The following is a 23,658-nucleotide window of genomic DNA, read 5'->3' as shown; positions in this document are numbered from 1 at the left end:
TTGGGTAATACATGCAACATAAATATGGGCTATAGGGTGTTGCTACTAATGCTCTAAAAAAACTACGAGACATCCCTCTATATACTTGTGTCGCCGCTAATGTTGGTACTTTTTGCCGCTATTGCTTTTTCTCCAGAAAAGATGTCCCCACTAATTTCCTGAACAAAAATATATGATTTCCTCTTTCTCATTTTTGTTTTATGAGGCCTAAAGTTCTTTGTCGTCGAAAAAGATGTTTCTACTAATGCCTATGAACTTCAATATATGATTCCTTCTACTTTCTGCCTTATGAGCCCTAAACCTCTTTGCTCTGTCGTGAGGAAATTCCAACAAGTTCCATTCAACCATAGATGATATATACATCACCCTTAGGCATGTTCTGGATGTTGTAGACGAAAGAAAAAGTCACCAACAACCCTTTAGCCGCCAGAAGATGTCTTGTTGGACTATTTTTTTACTTGTACAATGAGTTTCAGGACTTCTTTCTTATGAAAAATAACATCTATAAGGAAATATAAGCTCTTCATGAAAAGGAAATTTGTTGCAACCTCTTTCATTGAGTGTTATAAAGTTCGATCTATGCTACCATTTATGGATGCTTGGATGCTCTATTACTAACCGGTCATATTAGTCGGGCTTGCTCAAAATCAGTACAAGACAATGATTATCGGTCAGTGCTGGTGAATAATCAGGCTAGGCAGTGTAATCGATCAAAACCGGTAAAAATTAGTCAAAAAGTCAAATATTCAAAATTATCAAAATAGTAAGAAAAGTAAACAAAAATGAAAAAGTTAAAATTAAAGATAAAAACTAAACTAAATACATAAATTTTTAACTAACATCTCTTTCTGTCTATTACACAACCGATATACTCTTTATTTCTCATCATATCGACCACTTAAAAGTTTTAGCCTTCCTCATTAACTAGGTCAACGATATTTCTATATTAGAAACATCTTCTACCAATCATGAGTAGAAACTAGCTAATTCAAGAAAACTATGAACCTCCAGGGGGTTTTCGGTGGGTTCCACTGCATTACTGCTTCAATTCTTGTGAGATAATCTCATTACCACCAATATATTTAAGAACCTGGACTTCTCTAAGCCAAAATCTCATATTTGAACAACTTTGCATACATTCAGATCAATCTTGGAAAACCAAGATGCACCCTGGAGCTGATTAAATAAGTCGTCAATCTTTGGGAGTGGGTAACGGTTCTTCACCGTTAGCTTAATCAGTTCCCGATAATCGATGCACATCCAGTGTGTCCCATCCTTCTTCTTCAAAAACAAGATTGGCGTTCCCCATGCCAAACTACTCAGACGAATAAATCCCCTGTCTAACAGCTCCGACAGTTGCATATACAACTCCTGCATCTCTGGAGGTGCTAACCGATAAGCTGCTTTGGCTATTGGAGCCGCACCAGAAACCAAGTCAATCTGAAACTCCACCTGCCTCTTTAGAGGCACTCCAGACAAATCCTTCAGAAACACATATGGGTACTCTTAAACAATTGATACCTCTTCCACAGTCATCTTACCCTTCTCCTGGACATCCGTCACAAAGGCAACAAATCCAAAGCACCCCTAATGAAGATAACGTCTAGCTCTAGCTGCTGAACATAGAGTCGGCCCATGTTGGATACCCTCTCCCTGAATCACTAACTCTCCCCCACTTGGGGTTAGAATATGCACCAAATGATGCTCGCAATCAATCATTTCCCCATTGGGGATCAACTAAATCGTCCCCACAATAACCTTGCTTTTATAGAGGAATAGGAACCAAATCAATCAAATACTACACACTGAACAACTCCAAAACACAACGCCGATGAACCTTCGATACCCGTACTATTCGATCATCAGCAATCTCAACCTCTAATGAATAATCCAGCTCCCCCGGAGCATCGACAAACCTCTTGTTGAGTGTAAGAGATACAAAGGATTGGGTAGCCCCCGAATCAAACAAAACCAAAGCATACATATCGTTCACAAGGAACGATCCTAAAAACAAAACATACATATATAAGCAGGAAAAACCAACATAAATACAGAGATGAGGAGAAGATACATACCTGTCACCACATCAGGTGTTGCACGAGCCTCCTTGATTGTTAGCTGAAATGCTCGGCTCCTGACAACAGGCGCCTTCGCCTTGCCCTGGCGGCCATATGTAATTTGCATGTTCGTTGGAGCGGGTGCTGCAACTAGTCTTGCCGCTGCTAAACTCGAACAATTGGCCGTTTTATGGCTCCTCTTATTGCAATGAAAGCAAATCAGACTCGATCCCTGGGTGGTGGATTTTCAATCCCAGCTAAAGTGCCCAGTCTTGCCACACTTGTAGCAGCCTGGTTCACTACCTCTACATACCCCATCTTACATCTTCTCGCACTTGACACAGTGGCCCCGACCCTGCTGGCCTCTTAATCTCAAATAAAAAACCTTAGGCCTCTTTCTCAAACCCTCATAACCCTGAACCTGATTTGGCTTCCTCTTCTTCTGCATCTCCAAATCTATCTCCCTCTCTTTGCTCTTGCTATCATATCCTCCAAATGTCCTACAACTTTATATGCTTACAGATTGTCTGATGTCGCTCCTCAGCATATCATGATATCTCGGTTTCTTCATCTCCTCGTCTGCCACATACTACGGAACTAGCAACGCCTTCTCATGAAACATAGGAGTGATCTCTGCCACCGTCTCAGTAGTTTGGTGAAGGTCGTGAAACTACCTCACCAACTATTAGACCTCAATTATTGGAGCAAAATCAGCCCAAAACCTCGTCACGAAATTCTCCCAAGTCCTAGACTCAACTGCATCACCTCTCAAGGCGTACCCAACCTCCTCCCACCAATCATGAGCTCTGTCCTTCAGAGGATAGGAAGAAATTCTGACCTTTTCCCCTTCGAGGCAACTACTAGTCTGGAAGGCATTTGTGACATCTACTAACCAACGCGTACTTGCAATCGGGTCCTTCTTCCCGAAGAACTTTGGAGGCCTGCATGACCGAAACTCCAAGAAAGTCAAAGTGAGAGCTCCCATCATCGCTACCATCATAGAAAGAAAAGCACCCAAGCGCTCATCCAGGATCTCCAAAATACCCTCCTTAACTGAACATGAACCGCTACTAGAACCTCTTCGTGTGCCCACCATATTGAAAATAAACCATCTAAACCTTCAGAACACACAAAGAATCTCATAGTCTACAAGCTTCCTAGTATCTCCGTGACTCTCCTTGACTCGAGTATGAATTCTCTTCTTCTAGTAGTACGAGCCCATACTACCTTCCACATCTATATATACTTTCCTCAAGGGTCTCCCCGAGTCCTCCAAGTCACTCCCTAATCAATCCAAACAATCCCTAATAAGACATGGCCCTCGGCACCGAATCACCTCCTAGGTTTTCCTAGGGCTACCACCAGATCACTCTCTGCCATTAGATGTAGAAGGAACTCCCCTAACACCCTCTAACTAGCTTACAAATATAATTACATACCATTGAAACTAGATGATTCTTTAAATGAAAGGTATCACACTACAACGGTTGGACTCAAACAAGAGCTGCACAATAGAGTTAAACGTAGCCTTATAAAATTATCTAATCTCAGTAATATGTAATCTAGGGTATTCACTTACTAGTTAGCTGATGATACTGGAAACTCCTAAAAGACAAAGAAAGCAACATTCAAGCATTGAGTAATCAGAATCAAGGCATAAATTAAACAAGCCATCCTATCGTTGACTGATCAGTACTAGCATGCAAGTCTACAATTTCATATAGTAGGTATATAAAGCTATCTCTCCTAAAATTCTATCATGAAATTTCAGAGCAGATCATTAGCCCTAATCTAGCATGCGATTCACATATTCACAATTCAAAGCATAACACAAAACAAGTATGGGTATTTCGGGAAAACTTACTTGAGCTCGGTCGATTGCATGCACCATACCCCTTTATTTTATGAGAAAATATCCTTTTATAAAACATTTATTTTTATGAAAAATCTACCATACCCTCAGTTTGATTTTAAACATACCCAAGAGTATGCCCGAATCCCTCAAACCAAGGATCCAATATCAACTTGTAACGTCCTAAAATTTAAAAATAAAAATTTCATTTTTATATTAATAAAACCTTCAACCAAACTTGTTTATAAAAAAACATAAAGGAAAATCATAGTATATCAATTAATAATCCAAAATACATTAGAGTCAAATTAGTGAAAATGCATGGTATGTGCGATGCAATCATCCAGATCTCTTCGCCTTCAATCCGGAATTACCTGAAACATAAACTGAAAACTCTAAGAACGAAGATTAGTGAGTTCCCCAAAATATCACATACCATACATATATGTCAGCTCAAGGATGTTTCGAGTCTATTTTATGCCTGAGTCTATTTCAACTCATATGTCAGCCCAAGGGCGTACCGATTCTATTTAACCCCCAACTCTTTTTCAACTCATATGTCAGCACAAGGTCGTATCGGGTCTATTTCACCCTACATACATATAGCAAACAGTCACACATGCATACAATATATACAACATGAGTCACAAAGGCTACAAGCACTAAACATACCCTAGTGTCCTACAGTATAGTGAGCAAACTCACCACAGTCTGCTGTCAGTCAAATAGATGCTCGGGCTGCTGAACCGGAGAATCCCCGCACTAACCAACCAAATAAAACCCCAAATAATAAGTGGATCATAAAACATAACCGAGAATCTAGTTCATTTGTCCAACACCCAGGGTAAAAGACCATTTTACCCTTTCCTCACTTGGCCTAATAATCGTGGCCCAAACTCATTGGCACTAAAAGCACAATTCCTAAAGGACACCCAAGGCCCTAAATAGGCCCAAATCTAAAAATGCCCAAAGTCTAAAGTGGCCCAAAATCAGAAGGCTAGTGGCCCAACAAGGCCTAAAACCCTAATAGTCCAAATATGGTCCAAACGACAAAACCCCAAGAGCAGGCCTAGTATGTTGTGCGTACCAGATGTATACCTGGCGTACTAGGTGGCTTGCCTGATTGGGGAATCGAAGCGTACACACCCATTAATCCCTTTTTCCATTAAGGACTTAATGTTCATAACTAGACGTCCAAACTTCATATCCAAACCTTAGGGATCGTCTTAATCCATAAAATCACTAACTTGGAGCCTTTGCATGGCTCCAATGAACTCAAACCCTAGATTAGCATCCTACTTTCACCAAATGGATCTAAACATATGCATGGTTGATCCTCAACCATAAAGATGCTAATTAAATGGATTAGGGTCCTCATAAATATCAATAGAAGCAACTCCTAACTTCTGGAGTGGAAGAATCCCACAAGATCTCATTCATGGGAGCAAAAATGTGAACATAACTCCATAGAACTTGATCTAAGCATATAATGAGAAAGTTCCAATATTTATACCTCAATGAAGTTGGAAATAACGAGTGGAATCTGGATCTACAAGCTCTACGTTGGACAAAGCTCCTTCTTTAAGCTCCTTCTTCCTCAAGGTTCACTAACACATACTAAAACACACACAAAGAGGTCAAATCTTCTCTAGAGGGATTAGGGTTTCGAGGTGAGGCTCAAAGAGTAGTGGAGGCTAAGAAATGAGGATCATTGGTCATAATGATGCTTAAATATGTTACGCCCAACGTATACCCCCCCCCCCCAACATTCACTTTACACTCATATGGACCAAACTTGCAAATTATTTACATACCAAGGGTCAACATGAAAAGTACCTTACATCGGGTGTTACAGATAAGTTCCTAATTCTTATAGTTCATTATCATATTTTGACTCCAAAACTGGTAAATAAACATATCATGGTTGAGTATCAAAAATAAATAATAAAACTATATTTCCAATATCTTACCCCTAAATTAGGGTTTAAGTCATTACTTCCAATTACATCATAACAGTACTTTCGTACTTTGTTTTGGAAGATTTTAACAGCAAGACAAATAATTACTCATCTACTTGTCGTTATCTATCAAGATTTTTAGCATACAAGGACATATACAAGTTAGGGTTCACAAACCCTTTTTACTATCACAGCTAAGAATCATGAAAGAATATAGGAGTTTACCTTGTTTCAAGTAAAGATGGATTTACCTATGAATTCTCCTTGATTTATACTCAAATTTCTTCAAGTGGATGTTAGGGACCTCTAGAAACATTTTCCCCTTCTTAGAGAGCACATAAAAGGTGGTGGAAGTGTTTATGGGAGTCTAGGAACGGACTTACCCACTTTATTAATGTTTTTAATACTTTGAACCCAAAATGCAATCATGTTTCCAAAAAATGATCGTGTTTTGGTCTAGTATACTTAAGATAACAGCCTGCTTCATTTAGACAATTTTAATACATTTTAGGGACCTCTACACCAAAACACGACCGTGATTTCTAAAAGATGGTTGCGTTTTTTCTTTCTTTGTCCATTTTGGGCATTGTATTTTCCTAGCTGAATGCTAATTCAACCCTCAAATTTCCAACGATGTAATATATTGTTTACCTTGTTTCAAGCAAAGCATGTAAATAAAAAATGTAATATATTGTAATTAGTACTACGGAACAAATAGATGCTTAACAAACCTAGAACAAGTAGATATTTAGACAACATGATATATACTAGACAAAATTTCAAAAATGGTCCTTATGGTTTTAAAATTATCCCTAATTGAAACAGTCATTATGAAACTTTTCTTGCACGAATAGTCCTTAACTATGGATCTCGTTACAACACTAGTCCTTTTAGTTTGAATTTTGTTTCACCATCAGTTCTTTTGATTAACAGTGTTAAATTTTTCTAGTTAAGCCCCTATGGAATTTCCTTTTTATCCTTTTAATCTCACAATTAAAAAAACAACTTTCTTATATATATATATATATATATATATATATATATATATATATATATATATATATATATATATATATGTATATGTATATGTATGTATGTATATATATATATATATATATATATATATATATATATATATATATATATATATATATATATGTCCCTCTCTCTCGTTTCACCGCCACCATATACTCCCACTACCTTCCACCATCCGCTTTCCACCTTCTACTACCACCCTCTCCGGATATGGAAATCGACACCGCAAATGCTAAGATCATGTATCGCTGTCGTCAGTCATGATGGAATCCAACTATGCACACTCTGGTTGCCCTACCATCTCCATGTCGGGTTGACCATGTAGAGGGGATGATTCTTATTGGCCTTGGGGAGATGAACACAATTCTGATTTTTTTACATAATTTGTCGATTTTTCTAGGATATTCAAGATCTTAAAATCCATATAACCCTATATCGACATTTATTGGGTTTTACAGATTTGAAGTTGCATGTGTGCATCTTCACCTGTTTGTTCAAATTCATATGGGTTTCTTGAGCACGATCTATAACAAGCTTGCATACATGTATGAGTTCTTGTAATCTAGGGTTTTTTATGGTAGATTTCTAAAATCGATTTCTATAATGGTTTGTTGAATTTAGGTTTCGATTTCCGATTTTTGGAATAGTGGGCTTCTTATAAATCAAGAACGTGAACTTAGGTACGTATTAACACATATTTCTACAAAAATCTCCTCAGATCTTTAATTCTTAGGCTGAAGAATACAAATAAAATTATTTCATGAACAACACACACACACACACATTTTATTTATGTTTTTTGTGGTTCCAATTTTTGGAAAAGATTGCTTCGGTGATGGCGGTTTCGGTGAAGGAGATGGTGACGAAGATTGCTCCAACGATGGCGATTCTGGTGAGGGAGATGGTGGCAGGTAATATAGTTTGTCCATGTTATATTTAACAGAAAAACTAACAGTATTAGTCATATATGGGCCATTGGTGTGCTAAGTTTGATAAAAAAAACATTCTTGCAAAAAAAATCATAAAGACTATTTTCAAGACAATTTTAAAATCACAAGGACTATTTGTGAAATTTGATCAATATTTTATAATATACTAAAAAACAAAAATATTAGGTTACAATAACTGCATAAAAAATCCAATAAATATGGTTTATAAAAGATAAAACTACAAAAATGGTCCCTGTGGTTTCTCATTTTATGTGGTTACGGTCCAAACGTTTGAAAAGTTGCAGATTTGGTCCTTTTCAACAAGTTTTGTTGTGGTTTTGGTCCCTCATCCGTTAAGTTCCTTAAAATGACAATTTTACCCCCAGAAACCATTTTCATAGTTTTGTCTTTTACTATACTATAAGGACCATTTTTGCATACATTCTTCTTTATTTTAATGAAGTATTATATATTAATAGATATTATTTTTAATATATAATAGTATATATTAATAAATATTTTTTATTGGATTATTAATTTATTTTAGTTGATTTTTTTAAAAAAAATGTTGGAGTAATTCTTATATATCAATTCATATAGTTTTTAATATATAATATTTATATCATAATAAATATTATATTATTGGATTATTAATTTTTTTAGTTAATTTTTGTAATTTTTAATTATTTTTTTATTGTATTATTACTTTTAATATATTATTTTCTTCATATACTAAATGTTGTTTTATTGGATTATTAATTTATTTTAGTTAACTATTTTTTAAAAAATTTTAGTCGAAGTAATAATTTTTTATTGAATTATTATATATCAGTACATATAGTTTTTAATATATAATATTTATATCATAATAAATATTATATTATGGGTTTATTACATATTACGATACCTTATTTTGTTGGATTATTAATTTCTTTTAGTTGATTCTTTTTATAATTTCATTTTGTTGAAACAATTCTTTTTTATTAGATTATTATGTATCAACAAATATTATTTTTAATATATAATATTTACATCATAATAAATAATATATTATCGGATTATTAATTTTTGTAATTTGTTTTTTTTGAATTATTAATTTATTGAAATATTAGTTTTAATTTATTTTTTAATATAATAAATATTATCTTATTGGATTATTATTTTATTTTGAATGTATACTATTAATTGTTTTTAATTTTATTAGTTTCACTACAAAGTCGCCGGAATACGTAAAAGTGTCGATTATCATCGTTAAAAATTAGTAGGATCACCTCCAAACACCTTCATCAGAGGTTCAATAGATACCATACCATATTCCACCCAACGTTGTTGGTAGCCACCTGCGACAACCTTTTCATAATCCACTGAAATCCTTCATATCCCACATAATGCGCAACAAACCCGATAACATTTATAAATGGTGGTGGTGACCGAGTGATGGTGGTGGTATTTTCCCAATAGTTTCTCATTATAAGCTAGATGAAATGAAAGTGTTTGGCAACGATCCTAACAATTTTGATGATGAGAGACGACGATTTTACGTATCTCATGACTTTGTGGTGGAACCAATAAAATTAACAAGAACTATTATTATAATCCGATAAAATAATATTTAGTATATGAAGAAAATAATAAATTAAAAGTAATAATTCAATAAAAAAAATAGTTTTAAAAAAAATTACAAAAACTAACTAAAAGATAATAATAATAATCCAATAATATAATATTTATTATGATATAAATATTATATTAAAAACTATATGTATTGATATATAATAATTCAATAAAAAATAATTACTTCGACAATTTTTTTTAAAAAAGAATTAACTAAAATAAATTAATAATCCAATAAAACAATATTTAGTATATAAAGAAAATAATAAATTAAAAGAAATAAAAGAAATAATCCAAGAAAAGAGTTAAAAATATTAACTAAAAGAAATTAATAATCCAATATGATATAATATTATATATTAAAAACTATATGTATTGATATATAATAACTCAATAAAAAGAATTACTTTAACAAAAAAAATTAAAAAAAAAATATCAACTATAATAAATTAATAATCCAATAAAACAGTATTTATTAATATATAATATTATATATTAAAAATAATATTTATTAATATATAATACTTCAATAAAATAAAAAAGAATGTATGCAAAAATGGTCCTTATGGTATGGTAAAAGACAAAACTGTGAAAATGGTCCCTAGGGTAAAAATGACATTTTTTAAAAAAAAAAGTTAACAACCAACCAGTTAAACTTAACGGATGAGGGACCAAAACCACAATAAAACTTGTAGAAAATGACCAAATTTGCAACTTTTCAAACATTTGGACCATAATAAAAACATAGAACAACTAGATCGGGTACCACCATCTACTACCATCTACTAGAAAATAAATTATTACATATTAAACACAAAAAATATATTGTATTTTTTACACATGTTTTCTTAGTATTTATTTTATATCATCTTAAAAGTCAAATCAACAAATGCATGATCATTAAAGATCACCAACAAACAACTTGCAAGCCTTAATCACCAACGACGAAGAGGCTCGTGGTCTATGTGGCAACGAGCGTTGTTCGTGCACACCACCCCGGCCTATCGTGATCGGACGTTTTCGTGGTGGTTTGCAGTGGGGAAGACGAACGACAACGCCCAGGCTTCTTCTCTCAGCTCGTCTTCTCCCTCTGTCTCTCTCTTCGTTCTTCTGTTCGTGGTCGTGGAGGGTACTCCATGGCTTTATGATGGGTGGTGGTGATCGATCTGGAAGCTCTTCACGACCGTTGTCGTGAAAAGTATAGCAGATGACCTTATGTACTTACTAATTTGCATGACACCTACATATACATTAATCTTATTAATCTTAGTAAGTTTGTTTGTCTTCTCATGCAACAATTTGTAACAAATCTCTCACTAAAGTAACCATGTTTTGATTATAAGATATTTCCTCGTTTTCTCTACTACGTTAAAACGATACAAAACAACCTAGATTATTATCACCTTACTTGGACAAGGTATTCATGTATTAAGTTATCAATATCACATCTACCTTTACCATACTTTCGCCTATTTATCTATTATAACATATTATTTCCAAATAATTTTTTATTAATACATATTACAAATCGATATGTCTACCAAATTATAAGCTTACATCATTATTTCTTATTAAAAAATCATATACTATTAGTAAAATTAGTTCCTACATAGTTTTCAACACTTTAGCAAAGATGCTTACAACAAAAACATGAACAAATCATTGTCAACAAAAGTAAAGTAACGATATTCTCATTCAAAGTAAAGTGTAAACAATTCTATATTCCAACACAACCTTCATCCACAACCCTTATTCAACATAAATCCACCATTTTCTCTCCTAAACCCACAATCAAACTCAAATTTCGTAGAAAAAATCAACAACAATTCAAAACCCTTTTTCAATCAATACCTATAATGAGCAGGCTTGTAGGGACCATTAACAGGAACACTAATATAATCAGCTTGATCCTCACTAAGCTTCGTAAGCTTCGCTCCAAGCTTTTCAAGATGAAGAGCAGCAACTTTCTCATCAAGATGCTTAGGCAAAACATAAACCTGCTTCTTATACTTCCCACTTCCTTTCTCATTCCACAATTCAAGCTGCGCAATCACTTGATTAGTAAACGAACACGACATCACAAAGCTAGGATGCCCAGTCGCACAACCCAAGTTCATCAGCCTCCCCTCCGCCAACACAATGATCCCACTTTTCGTCTCCGGGAACACCCACCGGTCAGTTTGGGGTTTGATCGTGATTCTTTTCACACCTGGGTATGTTTCGAGTCCAAGCATGTCGATTTCGTTGTCGAAGTGGCCGATGTTGCAGACGATGGCGTTGTTTTTCATCTTCTTCATGTCGTCGACCATGATTATGTCTTTGTTTCCGGTGGTGGTGACGAAGATGTCGGCGTGGGGGAGGACGTCTTCGAGGGTTAGGACTTGGAGACCTTCCATTAGAGCTTGGAGGGCGCAGATTGGGTCGATTTCTGTCACGATGACGCGGGCGCCGGCTTGTTTCATGGCGGAGGCGCAACCCTTTCCGACGTCTCCGTACCCGCAGACGACGGCGACTTTCCCGGCGATCATTACGTCGGTGGCTCTCATTAGACCGTCGGGGAGGGAGTGACGGCAGCCGTACAAGTTATCGAACTGTTTCAGATCAAAAAATGTTTAGAAGTTACTGTAGTTCTAGATCTAGATCTGTAAAATGTGATCATACTATATACCTTGCTCTTGGTGACGGAGTCATTGACGTTAATGGCGGGGAAGAGTAGGCTGCCGTTAGCTTGCATCTGGTAGAGACGCTTGACGCCGGTGGTGGTTTCCTCCGATACTCCGACTAATCTCTCCTTCATTTTGTGGTATTTTGTCGGATTGATTTGTAAACCTTCCTTGATAATCGACAACACGATCTGGAACTCGGCGTTGTCAGTGGAGGTGGGATCCGGCAACTTACCGGTTTTCGCGAACTCCTCCTCTGCTTTCACTCCTTCGTGAATCAACATCGTGGCATCACCACCATCATCCACGATCAGATCTGGACCACCGCCTGGGCCCCAGTCAAGTGACCTCTCCGTACACCACCAGTATTCCTGAAGAGTCTCCCCTTTCCAAGCAAACACGGCGGCGGAGTCACGTGCAATGGCGGCAGCGGCGTGGTCTTGTGTTGAGAAGATGTTGCAGGAGCACCATCTGACCTCAGCGCCCAAGGCAGTTAGGGTTTCGATGAGGACACCGGTTTGGATAGTCATGTGGAGGGATCCGGTGATTCTAGCACCCTTGAATGGCTGAGAAGGACCGAATTCCGTCCGGCAAGACATTAGTCCCGGCATTTCAACTTCGGCTAATTCGAGCTCGAGACGACCGAAGTCGGCCAAGGACATGTCCTTGACTTTGTATTCACGGCCAGAGGAGGTTTTCTCGACGGCAAGAGCCATGGTGGATTAGGGTTTTTGAGCTGATCGGAGACTCCTCTGTTTCTTATTTCAGTAAGAAGCAGAGAGGAAGGTGTTTGACGAGTTTGAGAGTTGGGGATGAAGAGATATAAATAGGTTTCATGGGGAAGAGATCAACGGTCAATAGTTGATCAGTGGTTGGTGAATCATGAAATTAAATAATACTTGTACTTTTTTTAAGGAAATAAACAATATCTATTATTTTGAATTATTCTAAAAGTTTTAAGATCTCGATTTACTTCATCTACAAGTGGGTTATTTATCGAGAGTGTTATTAAATTGGAAAGTAAGACAAGGGTGATAACGGACGATTTTTTTTAAAAGGATAATACTTTGTAATATATTTTCGATTTTTATATTTTTTTTTGTGCCTATTTATTCCTTTTAACTCTTTAAATTGTACATATTCAATTTTTATAACCAACTATTTCATGTTAGCCGGTAAAAATGACTTAATAGGATAATATATTTCTCAATTTGTACATATTTAGTCCTTAATATTTTTGTACATATTTAGTTTTTAATATTTTTATTTTGTTGCAAAATAAGTCATTTTTGTTTTGTTACACATTCAATACTTATGAATGTTTTCTTTAGGTTTTTCTCACGACATCTTACGTGAAACAATAATTAATAAAGTGTTTAGGGCTTTTGATGTTTATGTTCATCACGATTTCGACTGCTTGGATTCTTAGGTCATGTGTTCTAAACATTATAATTTATTCATATAATCTCGAATTTCAACGATCTTTATATTCATGTGTTTATATTTTACTTTACTACAACTTTTGTTTAGAATACTTTTGAATAAAAAGTAATATATATTTTTACTTACGATATTTATATCCATATGTTTCTTATGAACGCATGTATGGATGCTTTTTTTTTTATAAAAATCGTAAGTAAAAATATATTACATTTTAATGGGAGTAATCTTAACGAACGTTGTAGTAGACTCAAAAACCGAACACGTGGATATAAAGATCATTAAAATCTGATGTCGTATAAAGAAGTTATGACGTTCAGAACAGAAGACCTAAGCCAAACCACAAGACCTACGCAACCAAGCAGTCGAGACCGCGATGGACATAAGCATCAACAGCCCCAAACACTTCATCAATGATTGTCTCACATAACATGTCGTGATAAAAACCTAAATAAGTCATTCATAAGTACAGAATGAGTACAAAAATAAAAAGAACTTGTTTTGAAAGGGAAAATGGCATTGTAGCACATGAAAGTTTTGACATTTGGCTAATTTGGTCACTAAAGTTTTTTTTTTTACATTAGACCACTAAACTTCATTTTTACCTTTTATTTACATCATTATCTAAAAAATTAGACGGTTTAGCGGTTACAATGATTATGTGGCGCGCTGATGTGTCTAATAAGCTTACGTGGGATACGGATGTGTCGAAGAAGTTGAGTTATCCAACAACCCTTATTAATTGAAACCCTCAATCGGACCATCATTTAAGTGTTTCTTATCCTTTTATGAAAAGTCAAATCATTTCCACCAACTCTTTCCATCTTCAAGAACAATGTCTTCGAGCTCATCCACTTCAAGGAATCAGCTACAAGTGACTCATGTTCAGTCGCGAGAAGGGGTAAAGCTTTTTGATTGCGGCGTTCCAACTAAAGAACGAAAGTGTTGGAAGATAACAAACTCTAGGAGGCATTTCTAGAATTGTCAAAATAGTTCGGTAGGTGTGACATCCCCATTTTCACGGCCAGAAAAGACCGATTTGTTTATGTTTTGTTTTATAAAGTCAGAGTAATCGTTTACAGAAAACAGTTGCGGAATTTGTTCCCAAAACAAAATGTGATAAGAATTTCTTTAAAGAAATGTATTTTCATCAAATAACAAAATCTCGGGATGTCATGTTCCGATAGAGACCAAAAGCATAAACAGTATAAAATAGACCTTACAACACTTATTTATAACTACTGATCCATAATCCAAAATCTCTCGTCAAGTCCACCAACTTATACTCTTGTGCCATTACCTGTAATGCAAAGAAAACTTAGTGGGTCAGGCTTGGGAGCCTGGTGAGCATATAGGGTTTTCAACCCACAATAATATAATTATTATATTTAATCATCAAACAATCAACCCAATTACCCATCCCCATTATCTTCTTTATTTCTAAAGGTTTTACCCTAAGAATTAACTATCCTTTATTCATTCGTTCCTAAGGATTTACCTAAGGAATTGGCACGAAGTCCATTACTGCTAAAGTTTATCTATCAGGTACTAAATCCATAGCTATCAGGCGCTAAATCCATAGTCACCAAGGTTCACTTAACATGCGCTAACTCCATAGTCACCAAGGTTCACTTTAACAGGCGCTAACTCCATAGTCACCAAGGTTCACTTTAACAGGCGCTAACTCCATAGTCACCAAAGTTCACTTTAACAGGCACGAAGTCACATCGTCGCCAGGGTTTATCTAATAGGCACTATATCTCATAGTCACCAGGGTTTACTCATACCATCTCTCATCACACACCAACTATTCCATCTACCCATGTTCTACCCAACATATTTGTATATATAAATTACATATATAGTTTAAATCATATACAATCCTATATAAAACATTCATCCAACATTCATCCAACATCCATCTCAAATAAACAAACAATATATAAACACATAACACATATTTCATAGCAAATACTTCATATCTATGTGTTAGAAGAAAGTAACTACACACTCACTTGATTAGACGATGCTCGGACAGCACTATGGCCTGTAAAAGTAGTATTCTTCGGTAGATCTAGAAGATCTTCACAAAAACCGGCTTCTTGCAGGAAGAGCTTCGGCTCGGGAATTTCGCTTCTCGGGATCTTCGGGCTTCGGGACTCGCTTCGGGTATCGGGATGATATCGGGGCTTCACGGGTACTTCTTTGCACGTAAATTGAGATAATATGGGTGACAGAAGAGTGAATTTGCAACCATGGCCAGCTGCCCCTTCAATTTTATTTATAGGGCCATTTTCTGTACTCACGTCGTGAGTTTTAAGTGCTCACGTCGTGAGCACAGTAGGTCACAACGTTCGTCATTCGTCCACTTGCTCTGGAGGCTCCAGAAGGCGTCAGAAGTCAGTTCACGTCGTGAACACTGTATTCATGTCGTGAACCCTGACAGTTTTGGGGTTTCGCGCCCCGAACTTCAGAAATTCATAACTTTCGCATAAGAGATCCGTTTCGACGTTCTTTATATCCACGCGTAGGTAAAAACAAGATCTACAACTTTTGTTTAGACTTCATCGGCTAATTTTGACTTTAATTTTGATTATATTATTTTTAGTAGGCCGGGACAAGAAAACTCTGTTATAAACTCATAACTTCTTCATCCGACATCCGTTTTCGTCTGTCTTTTTACCGTTGAACTACTATTGATGAGATCTTTGATTCTCGTTTAGATCATTTCGGCTAGAAATCACTCGATCTCATATTCGAATTTCGGGCAACATACTGCTAATGCTGAAACTTCGAAAAATCATAACTTCCTCATACGAAGTCAGATTTAGACGTTCTTTTTATGTACGCTCTCAGTTTAATGTATTCTATGACTTTCATTTAGATCGCTAAGGCCAAATATCGCTCTAACCTAAATTCACTATTTACGTCGCGCTGTGTCGTGTCGATTTTGTTGCGAAACTTCGATAAGTCATAACTTCTTCGTTGTAACTCGGATTTCGGCGTTCTTTATATGTACGGAATCCCTGTAACATATACTATAACTTAGTTAAGATTAATCAATATAAATAATCTTCCATCAAAAAGTCATTTTTGATGCTTATCGTCTCTAAATTGACTAGCTCGGATCCACGGGCGTTGCAATTATCTCCCCCTAAGGATGATTACGTCCCGGAATCATCAACGAAATAGGACTTGTATAATGATTCCATACGTTATCTCTTCATCCTTGGTAATAACTGTCAGTTCTATGTTTCCTCGAAAGAGTATCTAACTCTTGGACTTCTCGATAGCAGGTAGTGCTCAATCCTGCATCTGCTCTTCGTACTATGTTGGACTTTTAATCGTAACCTTCGAGTTACAAAATAAATCCTTACTGAGGACTCCTTCTTCTTCTTAGAATAATTACTTTCCTTTATCTATTGTAACAGACCGATGGGTCGTGTTCTAACGACCTCTCATCGTATGATGCAAGGCTTAGACTCAAGTCTCTTAGAGTCAAATTCCAGAATGGAATATACCTTCCTTCATATTCTAATGTGATATAATCACATTTTTACATGTAGCATTTCTAGCTACAAACTTCCTTAACAATGAGCGTGATGTTATCGATCGCATTGATTTCAATCTTCTGACTTGAGTCAGATGCTACCTCGAACTTGGTTCTATGAATCACGTAACAAACTCATCGTAGTCGGACTCAATTTGAAATGACCACTAGTGTCAGAATATCAATCATCTTTTTAGTCATTACCGAAACAATGGTAACGACATACTTGAATAAAAATGAACTCAATTACAAGCTTCTTGGTAACCTTGTGACTTTCCCTGATCCAAGCATGAGTCCTGTGCTTCTAGTAGTATAGATCTCTACTACTATTCACACCTACTCATACTCATCCCAAGTATTGTCTCGTAGACCCCAAGTCCTAAAATTACAAAACAATTTAACACATATGAATGTGTCCAATTAATCATACAAATTTTCCTAGACTCTACTAGGACTTCTTCCATGCGCATCTTCACTCATCAATTATACTCCAACTCAGTTGGTGATGGAAATTCCAGATGATGGGACAACTTCGAGAATTACACCAACCGTTCCATCATCCTGCCAATCGAAGGTGTACTTCAGATGTACAGTACTCCTCTAAATGTTCCGTTATTTTATCAGACATATTCTAAAGGCAAGATACCACTCATACGATATCTTCCGATAGGTATCATTCACTATCATAAGCCTTTTCATTTCCTCCATTTACTCAATTCTCTACGAGTCTTCACCATGACCTTTCGTACACCCAAGCAGACGTTCGATGTATCGGGCGAGAATTTAAGATAAGAAAGCTTTACTTACGATAGACGTATAAATCTCCTTATCACTCCAAAATGTTTACATGCTAGTTCTAATATCGTAGTCGTACGCTTAGAATCCTAAAAACATAAGGTTTCCAGATCCAGTTGGAAACAAACCATAGATCCAAACAAATAATAACATATATGGCAAACATATAGCATTTAGCACATAAAACCATTTTAAGCATCATTCCTAAATAAACTAGTCCTTGTGTCAATATAGGTGTACTACCTAAAATATAAAAGACACACTCAACTCACAATCATCGCTTAGCATCCTAAGTTTAAGTCTAGAAATTTCCTACAAATTACTAGTTCGCTTAAACTAATGCTCTGATACCAACTGTGAAATCCCCATTTTCATAGCCAGAAAAGACCGATTTGTTTATGCTTTGTTTTATAAAATCAGAGTAATCGTTTACAGAAAACAGTTGCGGAATTTGTTCCCAAAACAAAATGTGATAAGAATTTATCAAAGAATTTCTTTAAAGAGATGTATTTTCATTAAATAACAAAATCTCGGGATGTCATGTTCCGATACAGAACAAAAGCATAAACAGTATAAAATAGACCTTACAACAGTTATTTATAACTACTGATCCATAATCCAAAATCTCTCGTCAAGTCCACCAACTTATACTCTTGTGCCATTACCTGTAATGCAAGGAAAACTTAGTGGGTCAGGCTTGGGAGCCTGGTGAGCATATAGGGTTTTCAACCCACAATAATATAATTATTATATTTAATCATCAAACAATCAACCCAATTACCCATCCCCATTATCTTCTTTATTTCTTAAGGTTTTACCCTAAGAATCAACTCTCATTTATTCATTCGTTCCTAAGGATTTACCTAAGGAATTGGCACGAAGTCCATTACTGCTAAAGTTTATCTATCAGGTACTAAATCCATAGCTATCAGGCGCTAAATCCATAGTCACCAAGGTTCACTTAACATGCGCTAACTCCATAGTCACCAAGGTTCACTTTAACAGGCGCTAACTCCATAGTCACCAAGGTTCACTTTAACAGGCGCTAACTCCATAGTCACCAAAGTTCACTTTAACAGGCATGAAGTCACATCGCGCCAGGGTTTATCTAATAGGCACTACATCTCATAGTCACCAGGGTTTACTCATACCATCTCTCATCACACACCAACTATTCCATCTACCCATGTTCTACCCAATATATTTGTATATATAAATTACATATACAGTTTAAATCATATACAATCCTGTATAAAACATTCATCCAACATCCATCTCAAATAAACAAACAATATATAAACACATAACACGTATTTCATAGCAAATACTTCATATCTATGTGTTAGAAGAAAGTAACTACACACTCACTTGATTAGACGATGCTTGGACAGCACTACGGCCTGTAAAAGTAGTATTCTTCGGTAGATCTAGAAGATCTTCACAAAAACCGGCTTTTTGCAGGAAGAGCTTCGGCTCGGGAATTTCGCTTCTCGGGATCTTCGGGCTTCGGGACTCGCTTCAGGTATTGGGATGATATCGGGGCTCCAGGGGTACTTCTTTGCACGTAAATCGAGATAATATGGGTGACAGAAGAGTGAATTTGCGACCATGGCCGGCTGCCCCTTCAATTTTATTTATAGGGCCATTTTCTGTACTCACATCATGAGTTTTAAGTGCTCACGTCGTGAGCATAGTAGGTCACAGTGTTTGTCATTCGTCCACTTGCTCTGGAGGCTCTAGAAGGCATCAGAAGTCAGTTCACGTCGTGAACACTGTATTCATGTCGTGAACCCTGACAGTTTTGGGGTTTCTCGCCCCGAACTTCAGAAATTCATAACTTTCGCATAAGAACTCCGTTTTCGACGTTCTTTATATCCACGCGTAGGTAAAAACAAGATCTACAACTTTCGTTTAGACTTTGTTGGCTAATTTTGACTTTAATTTTGATTATATTATTTTTTGTAGGCCGGGGCAGGAAAACTCTGTTATAAACTCATAACTTCTTTATCCGACGTCCGTTTTCGTCTGTCTTTTTACCGATGAACTACTATTGATGAGATCTTTGATTCTCGTTTAGATCGTTTCGGCTAGAAATCACTCGATCTCGTATTTGAATTTCGGGCAGCATACTGCTGTCACACCCCCGAACCAGACGGCGGAAACGTCCGGGGGCTGTTGTGACTCAATTGAATACCATCACAATGAATATACATGAAACATAACATTATACAATACCAAGCATTGGAATATTACAACTGGTAGCGTTTACATTCAGTACATAGTCTCAAAACATTACATTCTCAAAAGTAGATTGTTCAATACTAGTTAAACAACAACAAGACATCACTGAGTACATTTTTCCCTTCGGTTTACCGGTTACCTGAGAATACAAGTATTTCGAAAAACGTCAACATATGAAATGTTGGTGAGTTCATAAGTAATGTTTGAAATCCAATGTTTTGTATTGTTTTGAAAACCACCAGAAAATCCGATATTTTCTGAAAATAGTATAGTCTAAAAGGTGTGAAGATCCATAAGCATGCTTGTTTGTTTCTATAAATGTAAGAGTACGATTTGTAAAACTCGGTATGTAGTTCGAAGGTGTATTAATTGGAAACCCTAGGAAAACCCGACGTTTTCCTATCACTTTACTTTAATTAGTTTATGTGTTGTTATTTCGTTACGACAGGTGTATTCGTTGAGCTCCGGAGACGTTGGATTAATAGTGGATTGTGAATTGTTGTAACGTACATTATTGAAAACGACCAGTTGACAACCGTACAAACGATCCCTTAGGCGTCGCTTGCACTTATTCACTTAACCCAACCACCCGGACTCATGTAGCCCCACAACCGAGGGGAAAAGAAGAGGGTGCGAAACCCCGGTATTTCCCTACGTCGTTCAAGGCTATCGTGAATGCGAAGGACCCTTAGCCCAACTTGCATTGGTGAATTCTCGACTTTGCTAGCAGTACCGAAGGACCCTTTGGGACCAGCAGCACGTTTGCCATTGAAAGTCCTTTTACACGGAATTAAGTCGTATTAGACCCAACTACATGTAAGCAAATTTCCTTCGGGCCTAAAGATCATGCCATTGGGCTAGCTAGGCCCAACAAACATGATTTGAAACTTTTGGGCCCAAAGACGGTGTATCGACGTCTGGTGTATTCCCACGTGTGTATTGAGTTCCCGAGAGTTTCATGTGTGTATTGAAGTGTCGTCGCGTTAGTAGTTTCGGATTTGTTATTGATTCGAGACCGAATCAATTCGTTTGATAACGATTTTGGTGTTGGAGGTGTATTATAATTTGCCGATAGTCGAGATGTTAGAATTTTATCATGACAGATTTATTATTTACAACTTTAGGATGTTTCATTATTGCAGCCCCTTTTCTTTTGGATAATTTACACATTTAACCCTTTATATAAAATAATTTCTATTTTAGTCCTCAAACTATTTTTCTTGACACTTTAGTATCACAACTTGTAGAAAAGTTATTTTTCAGCCCAAAGTTATTTGAAAAACAGTTTTAGTCCACCAAAAGAAATTTTTCTCGGCTAGAACCTTTTATTTCGCAGTTTTTACACTTTTGGCCCAAAATAGAATATTTTTGCATTTTTGGTCCCTTTTAAATATGAAAAGCATTTTTAACCCTTGAAATGGACTTGGAGCACTAGCAGTCCCCTGTTTTACAGAAAATCACAGCTTCAGCCCTTCTAATTTGAAAATCTCGCATATTGGGCTTTATTGGGCCGAAAAGTTCATTTTTGGCCCATTATGCTTAAAAATTCACATTTTAATCCTTCCAAGAGAATATTTCCAGAAAAATAACTTATGGAAACTGTTTTGAATCATTTCATCCTTCAGAATTTGTATTTTGACATTTTGGGCCCTTTAACTTCTTATCTTTAACATTTTGAGTCCAAAAATGGGATTTTTAGCCCAATAAGTTCATGTTAACCAAGTTGGCTATTTTTCTAGAAATGATTTGTGTATAGCAATATGTTTAACACTTGTTTCATACATCCTAATGCAAATCTCGATTTTAAGGGCTTTTTGACTAGTTTCAACACCATAATCACATATAAACATGTATATAAGCATAGAAATCATACAAAGCATACATATACTCATAGATCTACACATTTGCTTGTATTCCCCCCCCCCCACAAAACTTGTAAAAACCGAAAAATAGGGGGTATGAAGCTCACCTTGGGTGTGGTTTCGGTTTTGGAGAGGATTGGAAGAAGTTTGAAGTGAGTTTCGGCCCTAGCAACTTTTCCTTGAAGATCTCGAGTTTAAGGAGTTTTCTAGGAGTATGATCACCAAAAAAACTTGTTTAGAATAAGTGATCTTATATGAGAGGGGAGTTTTGTAACTTAGACATGGGAAAACTTACCAAAGGATGATGATTATCTTGTGAAATCCTCTTGAAACACAAGCAAAATTTCGAGATCCTTGGGTGAGGAAGAAGAGAGGAGTCTTGAGTGATTTAGAGAGATTTTTGTTGTGAAATGTGTGTGTTTGGGGAGACTCTCGGCCAAAGGAAAAGAAAGAGGGGGAAGAGAAGTGAGTGAAGTGATGTGTGCATGGAAACATGAGTTTGTGCATGGAGATCCATGAGAGAATAAAGAGGTGGCAATGAAAGTCAAACCCCTCCTTTCTTCTTGGATTTGGGCCTTGGGCCGAGAATATGGAAGGGAAGGAGATCATTGGGCTTTAATGCCCCTAAGCCTATATTATAGTTAGTTTGGATGATTTTTGGCCCAAACAAAAATATAATATGATTTTTGCACTTTGTTGGGCTAGTTTGAGTTAATTATGATTCATAATATTTAATTTATTTCATTCTCGGCCCAATATGGCCCAAAATGTTGAAATAAATAAATGTGGGTCCAATTAGAGCCCATTTAAAGGTTCTAATCCCATGATAGTCAAATTGGAAGCTTATTGGCCCATTGAGTCCAATAAGGAAGTCCTAGTCCAAAATGGACCTAAACAAGAACTTTTAGGGTTTCCAATTGCGTATTGACTATTTGTAGCACTTGTATGGTGTATTTGATTGAAATTCTGTTGTCATAGAGTAAGTATCATACATGCTTTTAAGTTTTTGGATTCTACATTTTACTTGAGTGTAGTGATTACAAGACACAAAATTTCTAGTTGTGACAACTGCTAATGCTGAAACTTCGAAAAATCATAACTTCCTCATACGAAGTCAGATTTAGACGTTCTTTTTATGAACGCTCTCGGTTTAATGTATTCTACGACTTTCATTTGGATCGCTAAGGCCAAATACCACTCTAACCTAAATTCACTATTTACGTCGCGCTGTGTTGTGCCGATTCTGTTGCGAAACTTCGATAGGTCATAACTTCTTCGTTATAACTCGGATTTCGGCGTTCTTTATATGTACGGAATCCTTGTAACATATACTATAACTTAGTTAAGATTAATCAATCTAAATAATCTTCCATCAAAAAGTCATTTTTGATGCTTATCGTCTCTAAATTTACTAGCCCGGATCTACGGGCGTTACAGTAGGTCTCGATTATCCTGATCATGCTACCTTAGTATTTTAGGGTTTGACTGTGGTGTTTCTTCGTGTAAAGACGATCATGGTAGATTTGTATTTTGAAAAAAAAAACCTAATTTTATTTTCATCTTGACAAATATTTATGATTGTGAATCATACCCATTTCATTAATACATTAAAGGTAGCTTATTTCATTTATATTTATTTACTATCCAAATCAAAGCATTTTC

The 23,658-nt window shown here is 36.1% G+C and overlaps 1 protein-coding gene across 1 annotated transcript; it reads right to left on the bottom strand.

Moving 5' to 3' along the window:
• Nucleotides 1-11,107: 11,107 nt before the first annotated feature.
• LOC111905147 (adenosylhomocysteinase 1) lies at nt 11,108-12,912 on the bottom strand. Its single transcript, XM_023900818.2, has 2 exons — nt 12,114-12,912; nt 11,108-12,036 (listed from the first exon to the last, which is right to left on the bottom strand). The coding sequence occupies exons 1-2, from the start codon at nt 12,822-12,824 to the stop codon at nt 11,290-11,292; spliced, it is 1,458 nt and encodes a 485-aa protein (XP_023756586.1). The 5' UTR covers nt 12,825-12,912; the 3' UTR covers nt 11,108-11,289.
• Between the last annotated feature and the right edge of the window lie 10,746 nt (nt 12,913-23,658).

This window comes from Lactuca sativa, chromosome 2 (genome assembly GCF_002870075.4).
Source record: "Lactuca sativa cultivar Salinas chromosome 2, Lsat_Salinas_v11, whole genome shotgun sequence".
Taxonomy (NCBI): domain Eukaryota; kingdom Viridiplantae; phylum Streptophyta; class Magnoliopsida; order Asterales; family Asteraceae; genus Lactuca; species Lactuca sativa.
Note: the sequence above shows the minus strand (reverse complement) of the source record. Positions and strands in the feature narration are given on the sequence as shown.